The following is an 18,251-nucleotide window of genomic DNA, read 5'->3' on the forward strand; positions in this document are numbered from 1 at the left end:
GATATCGAAAGGATTTTACCCTTTAACCCCCCTCCATCCATCGCGACGACTTGTATAGAATAATCCGGGGTGCGCTCTCGGTCCAAGCAGCATACGGCGGTCTTGATCACACCAGTTTCCGATTCAATTTCGAATATGGGCGAGCCGGTCTCCTCCTCAATGACGTTCTTCTCAATGGAATAGATAAGTCTTGCATTCGTGCCTTCGTTTGGATCATCGTAATCCACGGCTGTCATCGTCATGACCACCATTCCTAATAAGAAAGAGGACATAAGAAAAATGTTAATCCTTTTGCGAGAAATTATTAATCTTCTAATAAATCGACGTAAACTTTCCCCTTTATCTCTAGCGCATGTTTTGAAATATGCAAATCTATATGCAGATTTACGTGTAATAGCGTAACTACGACGTAAAGGGGAATCTAATCGGAGTAACTCTAATGGCACGGGAATGTAACCGCGTCTGTGCGTTGCCCCATCGGCTATCTCCCCACGAACCTGCGGTGCCGTTCTCGGTGACGTTGCCGAAGTAGACACCCTGCGGGAATATCGGGGCGTTGTCATTGATGTCCTTGAGGTTAACTTGGACGTCGGCGTAACCCACGAGACCCTCTCCGCCCTCGTCCTGAGCAAACACGGTGAACCGCCACTGTGGCCGGCCATTCGGTTGGTCTCTGTCCAGCGGCTGTACCGGGAAGAAAAAGGGAGAGTCACGCGCGGATCCTTTGAGAAGCCGGTCGGATTCGACGGCGACGCCGTGTATTGACACGGTCTTTGCTTCAAGATTCAATATCGTATCGCGGCGTCGATATTTGAATTATTCCACCGCAATATTGCGTCGCTGCCACGTGCACAAATATGTGTATTCCGTAGTCATAGAAGATTTAATTTCCGCGCCGACCAGGTGTTAGATTACGCCAGGGGCTTAAATATCGACGTGGAATCATCGGCTCTTTCTAAAGTCACATTTTGCAGTCTTGCATTAAACCAAATCTTTCTTGAAGTAAAATTTGTATCGGATTAATTGGAATGAAAAAAAGACGCTAGCAAAAATAAATATTTTTTCTAATTAAATAAAAAAACGCTACCATGCTTCCTAATTTTTAAAAATTCGAATTTGTCATACTTTCAATATTGCGTTGCAATAAATAAACATGTAAACTTTAAACGTAAAAAATTATGTTAACGAATATTTTCGTGCATTTAATACACACGTGCACTGAAAAAAAAAGTAATATATTCAATAAGATATGTGATTGCGGGCTGCCAACTACAAATATACTCAATACAATAATATATATGCTATTGCATCAACATTGTACTTCCATTAATAGCAAATATTATTGTATTGTGTATTTTACGTAGTTGGCAGCCCGCAATTACATATGTTATTGGCTATATTACATTTTTTTCTGTGTATAATGTATACATATTTTTATACGTGAAAATTATCACGCTATTAGTTCAATCCTTTAACGCTGGAAAATTCTTATACGAGAAATATCAATCGTATTAGAGAAAACAGACCTTCAGAACAAAGATCTCTCCGGTCGTGCGGTTGATGTCGAACTTGCTGTTCGCGGGATTATCGGGATCGATACCCTGCCCAGTCAGGAAGTAGACGATGTTTTGCGGTCTATCCTTATCCCCGTCAGTCGCGGTGACCTACGATGCAAATATTAATTGCTAATTGGCCGCAAACTCGCCATTGGAGCGAGGTAAACGTCATTTGGCACACATAATTCTGCGAAAGTTTGATGTAACGATTACATAAGGAGGGCAATTACCCCGAGGACGCGTTTCGGCAAAGTTCTGTCGTCTTCCTCGGTAATTTGTGTTCTGTAATTTGGCCGCTCGAAGACGGGCGGGTTGTCGTTTACGTCCTTCACGTGAATTACAACCGTCGTGTAATTCTCCTTCAAGTTGTCCGACGCAGTAAGCCGAAGCTCGTACTACAAGATGAACATGCGAATTTTGCGTTGTAAAATATCACATACATGTTTGGTAACATTTAGTGTGTTAAATGCAACTTTCATGGGCATGAAGGAACGACATAATAATCTCATTATATCCATTATCAATTTGTATAATTAATTCTATTAATATAATTAACTTAATTGTCATTGTATCAATAAATTATTATATCATTATCAATTGTGATAATGCTGATTTTCCCATTGTTGAAAACTTATTGTAAAATACAAGTAGTGCGTGCAATACAAGTATAAAATAGACCCCATAAATATTATTATATTTATTACATTTATATTTTGATAATTGAAAGAGCATTTACAAGCTGATTGTCTAAATTCCTCATTCTTCTCAATTATATAGCTTTAGAAATACAACGGAGAGATAAAAAAAATGGAATCTTTTTCACAACTAAAAAAAAACATTGAATAACTTGTGAATAAACAAAGGTGCTACATAGCTACAAAGTGTAGTAAGGCATTCGAGCGGCACGGCATCGGATGACATTTATAGCGGATACCTACCCTCTTCCTCGTCTCATAGTCCAACGCACCCGCGACGTAAATGGCGCCGGTCATGTTTTTCACGGCGAATGCGCCGCCTATGTTCCCGCTCGTGATCTCGTATCGAATACGCGAGGCTGCGACAGAAAGAGGTGCGCTTTTAATAAAAGCAAGGTACGACTCGCCCGCCAACGACGCTTTTGTTGTAATCGAATGAATTCCGAGATAAAAGTTCTCTCGTTGCGAGCGAGTTTTATCGAATAAGAAAGTTCGGGTGGTACGTTAGCGCGGGGAGATGGGGGGTGGGGGTTGTCTTCGATCGGTCGCCATCCGAAGAAGTCTCTCTCTACTCGATACCTTCGATCTAGTTGGTGATAATTCTCGCGTTCCGAGATATGGGACTAGTAAAAGTTACTTGATAATAATGGTTTCCGGTAAATTCTATTTCAAATCGATTCGCGTGATAGTTGGATGCTCAAAAATTTCAGATATATCTCTCTTTAGTAATAAAATTCTTCCGTTCCCGGGCTTTTCAGTCGTAAATGTACCATTACATTACGTTTTCCTTTCATGTTTAATGCATACGAGAAGAAACCAACGTGCAGTTCCAGAACTGATTTTGAACTTTAACGTTATTGAGTAATAATACTGACAATTTCACATATATTTAATATATAATTCAAATTACGTGACGTTACGCGTAATTATTAAATAGAATAACACAAAAGTATCTGAAAGAATAATTATAGACGTAGGAGATACGTTTATTCGTACAAGCTAATTTTAATTACAAGTTATCACATTATTCGTCGTGTATTATCTCTTCAATATAATTACATGATGCCAATTCTGTACGGCTGTACGCGATTAAAAAATTATGTATGTAATACATTTAATTTGTTTTGCATACATAAATATCAGTTTCATATGTGCCATAAATATTTGTTAACTCACAAATTAAACGGCCTCTAAAATGCCGTTAAAATTCACGTAATGGCCCTGTTTATACGTATTACTCGAAAAGATTACATATCGAGATAGAATAAATGAGATGAGGCTTTATTTAATTTACGTTCGAAACGTATTGCGCAACTTTCCCATTACCGCACACAATCCGCGTTTTATTACCGAGTTTAAAACGCATCCACTGTCAGGCGAACGTTTCCATACCACTCACATATACGTAATCATGAATTTTGTTACATCGTGAATAATGGAATAATTTGAATTTTCGAAGATGACAATCCTTTTGTGTATGAAACATTATAGTTGAAAATGATACTCGCAATTGTATTCATGGAAATTTCTATTTCATCATGTTAGACTTGTCATCCCGTGACAAACGAGATCGCAGTACGGGAAATTCCCTCTCCATATCTCCCTAATTACCTCGCATGTTAGAATTAACACTATATATATTTGCAAATTGATCGCCCAAATATTTCCAGGACACACATACGGGTATGACAAGCATCGTTGGTAACATAGTTGCAAATATTTAAACCATATATAAATCGATTATATATGTCAATTAATAAGATGATATTATTAAAAGGGCAAATACTTACACTCGTCGTGATCTTTGGCGGTGACGGTGAGCACGGTGTGCTGAATATCCTCATTTTCGTCTACTTCAGCCTCGTAGAGGCCCTTGTCGAAATATGGGGGATTATCGTTCTTGTCAGCTATCCCAATGCGGATGAATTTTGTTACTGTAACATGAAAAAAGATATTTCATTGTTAGACTAATTTAAGAGTCAGGCTTAAAAAAAAATATAACAAATATTTTTTGTCGCTGTATTGTTCAGAAAGTTTCTGCACCGAATTTCTTGACAGAGAAGATATACACAATTAATTAATTAATTATTAAAATCTTGCCTGGAAAATAATTGATAATTGTACGTGACAAAATTTACTGAAATGAATAAAAAATTTTGTAATTTTATAAAATAATCATTCCATTTGTTATGATATAATTTCAAATAAAAAGAATTACTTTGTGTTAGTTTCTATGAAATACATGCTTTGTAGATTAAATATGTATTTCTGATTCACTGGATACTTCTAAAACAATAGATGCAACTTAATCTTGCGTAAGATCGCACAATGTAATTGTACATTTGATTAAATGTGCGTGTTAATCATTGAGCGTGTAGCTGCATGATATTAAAAAAAAATAATATCTGTATCAAATCGTATATAAAACAGAATTTCCTTCGGATCGAGACACGGTACTCTAACTTTATTCCTCGCATTATATATTCCCGCGGCTTGGTCTTAATGCACTTTGAACTAAAGTATGGAACTTGGATGATAAAGAATCCCGGACCGTTAATCATTTTTTCGCCCCGCTACGGAAATTTAAGATGGGCAATTACCGGTCGCCACGAGCAAAAAGGTTAAGTAGTTTCAGATAACGGCACTTCATTCCAGAAGTAGACATTTATTGATGGAACTAGGTTGCCCGTTAGAAGAAAAATGTATAATTGCGGGGGCTTTTTCTGGATTGGTACATTAAGCCCTTAACCGCATTTTATGGCGGTAAAGAGACCGGTAAACATCGATCAGTTCCGCATAAATTTTGCATAATCCGCGACATAATGCGCAAGGAATGTTTGTCATTTTATCGGCTCGCCGGTACGCCACGGTCCATTATAAAGGGATTTGAAACGTGCGATTAATTACACTGTGTCGCGTTATTAAAAGTTCAGACGACACCCGTATAATGCGATTAACTAGCGGCGAGTTTGTTTTAATTAATCGCCGAATTAAATCAATGCGAAAGGCCGCGCTTTACCCAGCAAACGTTCCGAGCCTCGTCGCTCACTCATCCCAGCTGCGACAGCAGCCGTTTAAAAGCACGCAGCGCAAATCGAGCGTATATTTATTTAGCGAAATCGCCGCCCCCCTCTCCCGCATCGTTGTATAGCGGAACGCGCGTATACCGAGCGTATTTAACAAGAGGGGGAATCCATTAAAATGTATCCCCGTGTCCGTTCGACGCGGACGATACGCCGCGGCCAATTTGCCCCGAGAGCCATCCTGCCAAGGATTTCACCCGCCTCCATTCCTTCGTGCTCGGCAAATACTCAGTTGATTAAGTTAATCCGAGCGCGGGTGCCGTCCTTTCTCGCCACTTCGCGAAGTGCGAGGTAATTTAGAAACGGAGAGCACGTGTGGAGCACGTTTGCGAGCACATGACCGTCGTTTAATTTAATTGAGAGTTAATTATGTCCGGGAGGAATTCCCACGATTATGTTCTTAGTCTTGAAATTAAGCTCGAGGTTTCTCTTCCGCAATAGAGCGCATTTTATAATTCACAATCATTAGCGCGAACACCACGTTTCTCGTGCTTGTTCAAGCTGCAGATGTAACGGCCTCGCTTTCGGCGAGAATTAATATCATCGGGATAACTTTTCCTGCGGCGAATAGAAAATGTTTATTGTTAAACGAATAAATAATCATTTTAATTTAAATTACAAATTTATTTAAGGTTGTTTTAATTTTTATTATTATTATTTAATTTGTGGTGAAGTACTCGATTGTTCGATAATAATATATACCTAATTGTTTAATAATAATGTGGGTACTTTAGGGAACAAATTTATTGACGACTGTGGTGCACGATCGAGTTTCTTGTTTATCGAATAAATATTTCGCTCGCTCACGGTTTCAAATAGAGAGCGGTTGAGAAATTGTTGCAAATTATACATCAATTTAGATATTATCGCAAAATGTATTTCTAGAGCTTAATTAACATTAACGTCTAAACAAAATCTGCGAGATGGAAAAGGGTATATACGCCGCGCCATCAATATGCGCAATTGAACAGCTGTGCGAGCCAATCTGGCGCGAGAAAATCTGTTATCACACGGGATTGCCATTAAACTCCGGACGACCGTTATTAAACCGTCGCCGTTAAAGAAGAAATTTATCGTTGGCTGTTGCTAACAACTTCTGGAAAATAACTGCGACTCATTTTCGTGAAGATCGCGCGATAACGGCCGGGAACACATGATTGATTCGTAAGCTCGCAGCTTCCGACGTAACCGGGATGAAGTTACGTACCGGATGCGCGTGTATATGCAACACGCGAGAATGCACGGAGTGGAGGAGGAGGAGGATCGTGATAGGCAAAATTTACGTAATGATAATTCATCATTGTGCTTATCGTAAATGTTACCGCCCCCGGTTGTACATCATTGTTAACGGGGAACGTCAGCCTTCCTTTTAATAGATTGCATCAACTTTACACGGTGCACGGTGCGTTCGTGTTTAGCACTAAACGGGAATCGTATACCGCGGTTAATGCGATACTAGATTACCATAATCGAGATGGATCGCGCATTTTTCTCACGGGCGAATAAGTTTTACGTAGTTACGGGAATTTATCTTCTTTAGGGAGCGACGATGATACACACTCTGAAATTAAACACATGTAACTGTCACTGCTCCTGGAAAGTTTCTGGTTTTACTCAAGCTGCTATATCTTCATATTCGTTTCGTTCAAAGATCAAATTTCAACTGCATACACAAAATTTTAAAATTTTAATTTTTTCAAGATTTTTTTCACAAAGAGCACTTTTAAAGTAAAAAGGTTAATTATAACGTCTACTTGTTACATGCAAATTTTATTCTGGAGAATTTTAAGTAAATTATATTCAAGGAATTTATAAAAGAAAGTTATTAATACCGATGTAAGCCTTCTAAACGACACTTTTATTTTTCGAAAGTTAAACATTGCATTATATTAATACTAAAACGTTATTTATTTAGATAATTAAAGAAATCAGAATCCATAGTTTATACATTCATGGCTCTGTATGAAATATATAAAAAAAACTTTTTTTAATTAATTAATATTGAGTTATATTACACACAACATAATGATGTTTAATTATAAAAACGAAAACGTTGAAATGCTTTTAATAACGGAAAAATCTAATAAAAATGTGCAATGCCGTTATAACGTGTACACAAATTGGTGAATTAATAAGTAGCAAGCAGCTTAACGCTAATGGACATTCGAATTAATTATGAGATTATTACATGTATTAATGAAATTGGTAACGTTAAAACAACGCAAATGTCATTTTAAGTTGGTAATACAACGGCTATTAAATTAATTGTAATTTTTTAAAATTATTTTGTATTAAATCACCGTCACAATGTATATTACGATAATGTAATTAAATTTCTTAGGATTTTATTTGTGAAAAATGTGCTTATGTGTAAAAAATGCCACTTTCAAGACATATTTATGAGATGCGTATTTACAATGATGTAAAGCCTTCCAGTCAATATCGCAAAAGATTTGCCGCGGAGTCGCGTTAAAACGACAAAATCCTGGGCGCTAACGAGAGGATTAAACGCTGCCATTTCTGCAAAAACTCGATTCGAACGATCGAAGAAGCGATCGACGATTTTTCTCGAGCTTAGTGCATCCTGCGGTGCATCAAGATCCTCTCTCGTTGGGGGGGTAGCTACACCCAATGACGGTACACGACGGTCCCACGAAATGCGTTACTGGGCCACGGGGTAAGAAATCGATGAAGCCCCCACCCCTCACCTCTACATCCCCCTGTCTCACCCCCTTTGCACCGAGTGCACCGTCGTCCCAACGGCGCCGAGAGAACATTCGCTTCTTAGCCGCACCCTGCAACACTCGATTGGTTCCTAAAATACGAGCACCCTCGAGGCTTTTCGCCACTCTCGATCCCGCAGACCAGGGCGGCTCGTTAACGCCAAGACTCTCGAGGGTCACCCGCCAGCTTGGAATTATACGCTTGTAAATTAAGGACGGACCTTACGCCAGTGTCAGCGTTACAAGCTCAGGGAGATCTCACTTTAATTAATCTCGTAATTTCATTAAAGATTTCCATAATAAGCACATAGGAATTCAAAAATTTATCAACGATGGTATTACACTCTCTTGCTATTTAAACTGTTTTATTATTAATTATTAAATTGTTTATTATAAGTTTATTTAAATATATATATATATATATATATATATAAATTTGTATTTATTATAAATCTTCATAATTGCATTTAAGATTTTGTAACAATCGCCTGAAATTTATAATCGCGAATGATATTCAGTATATTCAAATGTCATATTTATTACAATCTTACAATAATTTTGATCGATCGTATAACTTGTTGCCACAAAATAGCCAAAAATAACAGTTTTGTGTTTCATGAATATAATATAAGATTATATTATGAAGAAATTGAAATTTTATGATCATCAACCTTATAATAAAGTCATCTATATAAATACAAAAATATTTTAGAGTGCCGTTTTTGTGTTTCTTTAATACAGTATTCAACTAGCGCAAATAAAGAATTTAAATATTAAATACTCAATAGGAAAGCACAGAAAAAATATGTTTATCGTGAATATTGCACCTTCCGACGTTTTTCGTTCAGTGAAAATCAATATCAAATTCCTCAAGGGATCTATTCGTAAAATGTCTTCTTGCGGTCTGAGATATTCTATGTAAACTTAATATTCCGCGATTTCGTAGAAACTCACGGTGCATTTTTATACGCTCGCCCTCTGATTGCTTTATGGACCCGTAATGCACTTTATATATTGCCGTTCAGCGTAATAAAACGAATGCGTTGACGGTTTTATGTCAAGAGGGACGGTTTATCGGTGTACAGTTTTATCTATGCTTTTTTGTTTTATTTTGTGGAACAAATTGAAGAACGAAATAAGGAATATCATTAAATTAAGTTGTCTTTTTTAGCAATAAAAGCAAAAATTACTTCTGCCTCAGGTTTTAATAATAAAACTTGCATTTTTTTATCGATTTTAATATAAAGATGTTTTTTAAAAAAAAGTAATAAAATGATAAAATCTATAAAATCTAAAATGAAGTTTAAGAATCTAAATTAATAAAATGTAAAATAGAAAACAGCAAGAATGATTAACGTTGTTTTACCGTTACTACTATTTTTGTTTATAATAACGATTCAATAATGACGTTACAATTTTTTCATAACGGTAAGACCAAAGTTAGAATATTTATTTTTGACAGGTAACCTGTTACAATTATAAAAAATTTTAATATTGTTACCAAATCGTTAATAGAAAAAAATAAAAATAAATAAAATTAACTCGTTATTTTCCATTCCTGGAAAATAATGAAGTTAAAAAAATATCCTCTGAGTTGCTTTTTTTTTTAAATCGATACATATCCATTTATTAGGCGCTGTGATAGAAATATGGATAACGGGATAAGTAGAGACATCAAGCTTATAGCGTCCGAGTTTACAAAAGTGATTTAACTTTGCGCGTTAATTCTCCTGAAGACCTACTTTTATAGCCTTCTGATGGTGCACTCTAATTATGTTTAATTTAATTACCCTCGGGCGATTATCAGAACTCAGAGGGATGGTTGCAACGTCGATTAGCGCTAATCCTCATTAATTCGGTTTTCTCCCTTCGATTATGGAACGGCTCGCCGGGCTGAAGAGTTCGCCGCTCTTGATATATTTATTTTTTTTAAGCAACGTCCAAGAGGAAGTTTTTTGTGCCACTTGAAGCTAGTTCGACTGTACTTGTCGCTCGATGATCTGCGAAATACTGACGATAGGATAAGATTGGAAACTGGCCAATTAATCGATTAACGCAAATTACGGTATGTACATCGCCGAGAGATATCGCCGCGGAATTTCGCCGCAAATTTATAGCGGTAGCACGCGCGATGTAAATTAATTATCCGGATGATCAACTCCCTCGCGTTGCGCGAGAGTTTATACCGGTTGCGGTTTGCGAATTGGAAAAAAATCGGTTTGGAACTTCGTTCCATTCGTTAGCGTAATTGGAATATGTCACTATTTTACGTCGCTAATGTAATCGCATTATGGCCAATCTGCGTAATAGCGACCGTTGTAGGACCGTTGTAATGTGGTTTTTCCACATACAGTATATCTATTTATTAAATTACAATAAAGATAGAGAGAACGAAAAGAGGGAACCAATTTAGAAATAAACGTAATCAATGAAACTGCCATCCAATTACTGATAGAACAGCTGTTATTGCAGTCTACGTGACCATTTTCGCAAAGTTTAATAGTCGAAGTTAAACTCGGTTACATGCACATGTAACGCGTTTTGTTGCTAATTTTCAGAATTCAAAGTTTGCGCGTAATAAGCACCGATAATCTCCCTAAAGGACCGTTGAAAACAATCTTGCACGTTGCCAGGGCCACGGCTTTGAATTGGCAATATTGGTATAACTCTGGAATTAAGGATTTTATTCTCCAATCTCTCTACGTTTATTAACGTTACGTTCACCTGTCGGAAACGCCGCTGTTATCTCGTGATATTATTGTTAAAACACATCTGCCGACGGGAGCTGCAATAAAATTCCATCTTCTTCAGCATTAGCGTTATCGACATAATTAAGAACATCGTTACGCTAACTTTCGCAATCCCAGAAACCTGACAGTAATTCTAGCTATTCCCGTTGTATCCTAAGCTTATTAATATCGCGATCTCATGTAAAAGCCGACAGGCGATTAATTAGTCCTCCAGTATTACGTGCGCAACACACGTAGTTATTAATCCTCCTCAACTGCTCGAGCGAGTAACTAGGTACAGAGGGTTTGAACGATCGATCCTGACAAAATATCGAAGGAGAACGTACGACTTCATGAAGTCGGATGAAGGGCGCTTGTAACGAGACAGAGATTGATTCAGCGAGATTCACCGCAACGTCATCCGACATCTCTCTTTCGTCATGTCTTCGTGAAAAATCGACCTATCGAAATGAGGTAATCCGCCGTATTTCAGCTACCTTGGTCTTGCTACCTTCCTTCGTGCGGATTTGGCGGATTGAAAGCCCGGGACGTAGGAATTTTTGTATCTCGCGGCGAACGAGTTCTCACCATAAATGACACGTACATGTAATCCCAAACCACATATTTCTCACGATTTTGTGTCACCGTACAGATAATTCTGTACGTTTTATTAATATTCTCGTGACACGTTTTTCATTTTCAAAGATTGAGAGATATCAACAACAGTAAAATGAAAATTACAGAACCGTATCGGTTTTTTAATCGCACCAAATCATCCAAAAAATTTATTCTGTACTTGTACAATTTTTATGGCTATTTAAGAACTCGCACTATATAATTGTCTAATAACGCTTTATTATTCTCGAGACGTTATGTGCAGTAGGAATTTTGTTATTTATTTTCATAGAAAAATGATGACGTGTTGTAACTTTTTTGACACATTTTGTAGTTGACTTGTAGAAAAGATAAGATAAATAGCTTAGATTTTGATAATTCGTGATTATCACACAATTATTAAATTAAAGTTTTCTTTTTGCTTTTTTCATTTATAGATTAGATAAAGTTTAAATAAATCACGACATTGTTTAGATAATAAATTTTATTGATATGTTGTGGTTGTTTTTTTTTTTACAATGAACGGGAAATCGCCATAAAAGAATATGGAAAGTGGTATTCAGAATCCATGAATCGTGTTTTCAAAGAGACCGTAAGATAAAACTGAATGAAGTAGAAAGGAAACACGATATTTCTATAAAAATAAATTCACGACATTATCAGAATGAAATTTTACATAGAATGAGATATGAATTCAATCGCACCCCTTATCAAAATTTCTAATTTTAAAAAATATTAGAAAAAAAAAATGAAAATATACTTTATTGTGATGTAAAGAACTTAAAAATATTCTTCATAATTTCTGAGTTATAAGCCTTTATGAAAAGTCAATTTCGCTAATCTTCCCTATCTCTGTAAATAATAATGTGTTACAATAATTTTGCAAACGCAGAGACGTGTCTTTGACAATTAATCTCGAGCTATTTGTACTTGCAACAAACCACCCGTGTACGAGAACCTTTTCTATTGTGCGCGTCACAGTATCGATAAATTCAATATCTTGCCGATTATCTGATGTCATTAAAATATAAAATTGCTACGAAGAATGCTGCGGAACGCTCAAAAGCTTTAATTTAAAGGATCTCTTTTTTCTTGGTTAACTATATTAGTATTCTGTCACATGTATCTCCGATGAAATCGTGCAAAAAAAAAAGAACGCGGCGCCCTGGGAAAGGAATCCCGTTCATGCGGCCAAACGAGCGTGGCAAAAAAAAAAAGCGTGCCTGCGACTTAATTACATCACCCCACGCCGCGGGGTAAATCTCGGACGTGAGATAAATACGCGGGCTGCAGATATATCGCTGTGAAAAAAAAAATGGTGTCGCGCGTTACGGCGCGCTAACGAAAGGCCCCCGAAAGCTTTATCGTTCTACACGCGCGAGTAGAATTCGTTCGAGGGTACCATAGGAACCACGTTTTCGGAATCCCGCGAAAGAGGGCGAAAGACAGAGAGAGAGAGAAAGAGTGAGAAAGGATGCGAAGCGGGAATCGGATTCCCGTGGAGAAAGAGAGAGAAAGCACGCCGACACAACGTCGCCCATAATTCGCCCAGTCGTCCTTCCACCGTCTGCGCAACTTGAACAAAACGCTCGGATCTGTTCCGTATTTCACGTGTCAGTCTCCGCGGGCTGTATCGCCGCGCCATTACTCGTCGCCGTTTTGCTCCTTAGGATATAAATCGCGAGAACGATGTGCGTATACACCGGCGCTGTCTCGACAGCGGCCATATCTCCTCCTGCGGCCGTAAATTTTTCTGAGGATTAATCCCCTCTCTCCCGGTGGACGGTATATCGTGGCGGAGGGTGTCACCGGGTCTCCCGGGATCGTTATTTGGATGAGCTCGTTTGAACAATTGAAAGTCGATCTGTCGTGGCCAAAGCGTTACGGCAGAGCATTTTCTCGCTGACACTCTCGTGTGCCAAATCGAAATTAAAATTTGATTAAGGATGCACGTGTCGCGTCTCAAAGCCATGTCGAAAATATAAACATTTCACAGATTTACAAAATTTTTGTCGTTGATTATAGGGAGAAAAAAATTCAAGTAACCTTTTTAAATTTCAGTAATTTATAACCGATTGCATTGTGCTAAACATTCTTAAGAATATGTTGTCAAGAATATGTTTAACGTTAAATTATTTAATCGTCTCGTCACTCCTGAAAGAAACATCGTTTTAATGTATTTTTTTTTTAAATTAAAAACATTAAATTACTAAATTTGAATAAATTTGATCCTTACGTTAGATTTGCAGATATATAAACTTATAAAATATTTTAAATATTTGAAGTAATATTTACTTAAATACAGTATACATTTTTCTTTTTTTAATAAGACAAAAGGAACATTTTTCGCACTGAAATTAAGCGACTACGTGCCGCAAAGTAGCACAATCACGGCCCGCCCAACGAAACTATAAAGAACTTGAAAACTTGACAGGGATGTCACGGCTTGGCGAACTTCTAAATGCGGCCGATGCGGAATTTTAAAGGGATATAATGGGCCATCTCGATCGTCGTCGTCGTCGTCGCCGTCGCAGCGACGAGAAAGAGATTTACAGCCTCGGCGCGCCGGACTCCGAAATTTCTCGTTCGTTCATTCGTTCGTTCTTGTGCGATGGCCGCTCTTCTGTTGAAAATATTCGATATTTTTCCCCCCCTCGTACCACGGGGAAACGGAAAGAGGGGGGTTTCGAGAGAACGGGCGGAGACGCCGCGCGAAATTTACCGTCGACTTTGGTAACTCTCGGGGGGTGTTAGTGAGAACCATATATCTCGGGACCCGAGCGACGTCAAACGCTGGCCAGGACGATATATTTTGCTTATCGGGAAATGCTAAACCAGCGCGCGCGGCGCCCCCAGCGAGGATTATTTCAGCGACCAAGTCAATCGACGTCGAAAATCCCGAATGTCGCGGTCGAAAATCATTCGTGAAATGCCGTAAGATTGTTTTCTTGTCCATTTTTTTTCCGTCGTCGTTGCGTTTCGCTCTCACTGACGACGATCGCGCCGTTACATAAATCTCCAGTTGGTGTAAAGCTTCTTTCGGAAATCCAACTGTGATTACAATCGCTGCTACCGATGTAATATAGAAACAGACGGAGTTAGCGGAAGTTGGCAAATTTGCTTAATCTTCTCGCTGCAAGTGGTTCGCTGCTAGCGTAAGGTAAGACGTGAAGTAGTTACCGTGCGCGACGGAGTCAGACAAACTTCGATGAAATAGCTTGCTTCGCGTGTGTAGAATATGGTTGGAAATCCGTTTTCATAACGTTTACGTGATATTTTGATGATCGCTAATGTATTGTATTAATGAAAACGCGAGATAATTGTAATTATTGCATTTTCGTTTATGTGGACTTGCGAATACGTGCCTATCTAAATTACAGTTAGTGAGAAATCATTGAAATCAATGAAAATACCCTAATTTCAGTGGTACACTCATAACTTGTCAATCAGTGAAATAAACACACTGATCATTCAGTGATTATACACTAATTCTGAAGTAAAAATCACTAAAAGTCACTAATTATCACTGTTACAAGTATATGACTGCAAATCAGTGAAAATACAATAGTTAGAACATGTATAGTTGCAATTGCATGCGTCATTGCACACACTGCTCCGGAAACTGCGGCGAATTGTTTTCACGTTACGGCAGGAATTTCAAGAGGGAATGACTTCGAAGATTGTTTTATATTTGTCTTTTCGAGATAGAGAGTGGCTCTGAGAGTAAACGAACGGGGATACATCTATAAATTGAATGAAACCCTTCAAATCCGTTCTCTTAAAGCCGCCCGTGTACCTCTATTTATTGTATACTTTGCAGGAGAACAATATAAATTTCCGTTGTTACACGGTCGGATATTGGGTATACACTTTACCGTCGTTCAACTTCGTTCAAATAAGTTGTTCTCCTCCCGAATCAAGTGAAACATTCACTTGTGTCAAATCGAAATACTAAATATTATGAAGGAAGTAACGCGCTTACACGAAAATTAAATCATCTCTATAAATTATTCTCCATTTTATCACGTTTTATTGTATTTGTATACGACATTTAAAGCCGTCATGAACTTCCTCTCAATTATGGAATTTATCGGTCTTTTCAGTTTGCCAGTTTGGTGAAGTCACCGAAAGTTTCGCCGCCCTTTGTTACTCAATATACAAAATGGTAGAAGCATTACGCTGTAAAACGTACATCGTCGTTTTTGTCCACATGTTTATCGACGAAGACACTCCGCGCGCTCGTACGTTAGCGGCAACTTTCGCGGGGTCGTGTTTGCGTAAAGATTTATCGACACCGCTCCGAAAGGAAACTTTGCGGGCCAAAGTATAGAATAATGTTGCCAAACGAGGGACGATGCAGCGGCGGGTGACGTTGATCCACGATCGGAAGTGTGCAAAGTCGGGAGAATGTTTCCGCCTCCCCCGCAACAAAGAAATGTTTGTATCGGGCTGAAAATTTGCGGGAGCGGCAAAGAAGGGTAGACAGACCAAGTTTCCGGCGACTATCATTAATTCTTTTCCAGTGCGCCATATTTCATGTCAATGCCTCACTCGACATACGCGGGGTGCGATATAATTTGCGAAACATTGTGCGCGCGCGTTTATATACATAAGCGTAATTTGCCATATCAATAAATTCACGTTATAACAGTAATGCGTTTACAGTAATAAGTAATAAATTGATTGGTAATAAAATAATGAAAGTAATAGTGCACGGTTATGTAAATTTTAACACATTGTTAGGATCTGTAATAACAGAGATATCCCCAAAAAACATTTTTTAATTCAATTTTAAGAATTATTTAAAAACTAAAAATTAGTTTGCAAGGCTCATTAATTTTTAGATAATTCCATAAATAAATTTCCTCATTATAAAAATTAAATTTGACAGGGGCCTGGCCACTAAAAATATATAATGTCAAAAACCAATTGTAAATTGTACTTTCGATTTAACAAAAAATTAGAAATGGACAAAATTTCATTTTTGTCACGCGATCCGTCAGCAACAGCTGATGCAGTTGCAGTTTACAGTCGGCGCTATCTGTTGTGTCAATATTTTTTTATTTACGCCGTAGTATCGGACTTTCATGAAGCTATTTGCAGTCGAAAACATTTCTCTTTAGAATATCTTATTTCGGGTATTTTTGCGGAAGGATGGCGACGGAAACGTGGGAAAATATCTACCGCCCCCTCGCCCTCGATCGCGATGGAAAATATATTCAAATACAGGAGAACAAGTCGCAAAGAAGTGGCGTATAACTGCTGGTAGAATCCTTCTGGATGGGATATTGTGTCGCCGTCACGGATGCTCAATAGGGGAAAAAATTGGCGCGTCGAGCACGGAAAAATTAAGCGGCTACGCTTTCAATGGCGACGATATTATCTCGAGGAAAAGTGCCGTAATCTCCGGGCGAGCAATATTTTATATCCACGATCGCTTCGTCGTGGCCGGGGAAAGAACGGGAAAGGAAAGAAAAAAAGCATCTTGCGTGCTGTAGATGCCCCGGGGACTGATTCGCCGGAAGCTTTGCGCTTGATGTAAAAATTTCAACGACCCCCACTCGACATCGGATTTATGCAATATGAACGCGAATTTCCGGCCGCGAACCCCGCGCGTTTGCATTAGAATAATAAGAAAACAGTAAACGGATTTATTCATGAGCGGCAACCGGCAACGGTAACCGAGACAATCGCAAGGCAACGGCCGCGCGCAAGGAAATCTCCATAACACACCATGACGCGCGTATTTCTGACGCGGCGTTTTTCAGCCCCGTTAAGTTGCTCGCGATGATGATTTGATAAAAATTGAATGCATTCGTAAATGTCACGCGGGGCCTCGAGGCAAATCCGCTCTAACAACCTTTTAATTGCATTCTAACGAAGAATGCTTTTCTCATTATACAAATTCTGTAATTTATTTAATCTGTATTCGCAGAATTAAGCAACGCACACACACATTTCGCGTTTTCATTGCTGTGTATACACGCCCGTTTTTAGTTTGCAATTTACACTTGTGTCTAAACTCGCAGAAAAACGAAAATAAATATATCCGTGAAGGAAAAACAATGTGTTTTTTTTTTGTTTTTACAAATACACACACCAGCAGTTATCAAACATGTTCCCCTCGTGTATATAGTTTCTATTTTCGGCCAGTTTTAATTGAACAAATACGATCGGCATCCACGCCGCAGGGCAAATATCTTCAACGAAGGGGTGAGTTAGGATATGAAAGTCGCGCGGCGCGCAAATATTGCACGTTATTTGCTCTTCATTGCTACTCATCTGTGCACTGTTTAATCGCGCAGGCTGCCGCATGCCGTGATGTAAGGTCTGATGTACCTCGTTTCTCACGGCATAATTTTCCATGGTATAATTATATAGAGGATAATCACTTTTCGTAAAATTAAAATCGCGCACATGCCGGGCAGCTTCAGCAGTTTACACGTAATATAATGAAGCGGATAATCAGCTCTCGTGAAACCTTTAAGATCCATTCATCGACCGTGATAAATTGCAGAATTTTATCCGCCATCATCTCGCCTTTAATGAACGTTCGTCGCGGTGATTACGTGACTCTTGAGGGTCGGATTATTCCTAGACTAAAATGAGACACGCTTGTATAACTTTAATTAAATCGAAGTTGAAGGTAATATAATTCTTAAATACTTAAGCTTTTTACAGCTAAGAAAACCTCATTAGGTTGAAATAAAACTATATAATGATTCAATAAAATCCCACAAAAAAACGTAAAACCTAAACAAAAAAAAACATTAAAATTTTAGTATTTTATAAGGTCCAATTAATATTTTTTATATATTGTTTTTTATTTTGATTGCATACTCTTAATATG

The 18,251-nt window shown here is 38.1% G+C and overlaps 1 protein-coding gene across 8 annotated transcripts in view; it reads right to left on the minus strand.

The window, feature by feature from the left end:
* LOC105839332 (neural-cadherin) overlaps positions 1–18,251 on the minus strand; it is a 204,628-nt gene that overhangs the window by 15,137 nt on the left and 171,240 nt on the right. For all 8 annotated transcript variants that reach the window (XM_028193763.2, XM_028193761.2, XM_012685576.3 and 5 more), the window contains 6 exons: positions 4,042–4,185; positions 2,495–2,610; positions 1,787–1,951; positions 1,527–1,664; positions 498–684; positions 20–253 (listed from right to left, as the gene is read on the minus strand). In XM_028193763.2, the coding sequence (XP_028049564.1) occupies positions 20–253; positions 498–684; positions 1,527–1,664; positions 1,787–1,951; positions 2,495–2,610; positions 4,042–4,185 (984 nt within the window). The remainder of the gene's footprint in view (positions 1–19; positions 254–497; positions 685–1,526; positions 1,665–1,786; positions 1,952–2,494; positions 2,611–4,041; positions 4,186–18,251) is intronic.

The sequence above is a fragment of the Monomorium pharaonis genome, chromosome 10 (assembly GCF_013373865.1).
Source record: "Monomorium pharaonis isolate MP-MQ-018 chromosome 10, ASM1337386v2, whole genome shotgun sequence".
Taxonomy (NCBI): Eukaryota; Metazoa; Arthropoda; class Insecta; order Hymenoptera; family Formicidae; genus Monomorium; species Monomorium pharaonis.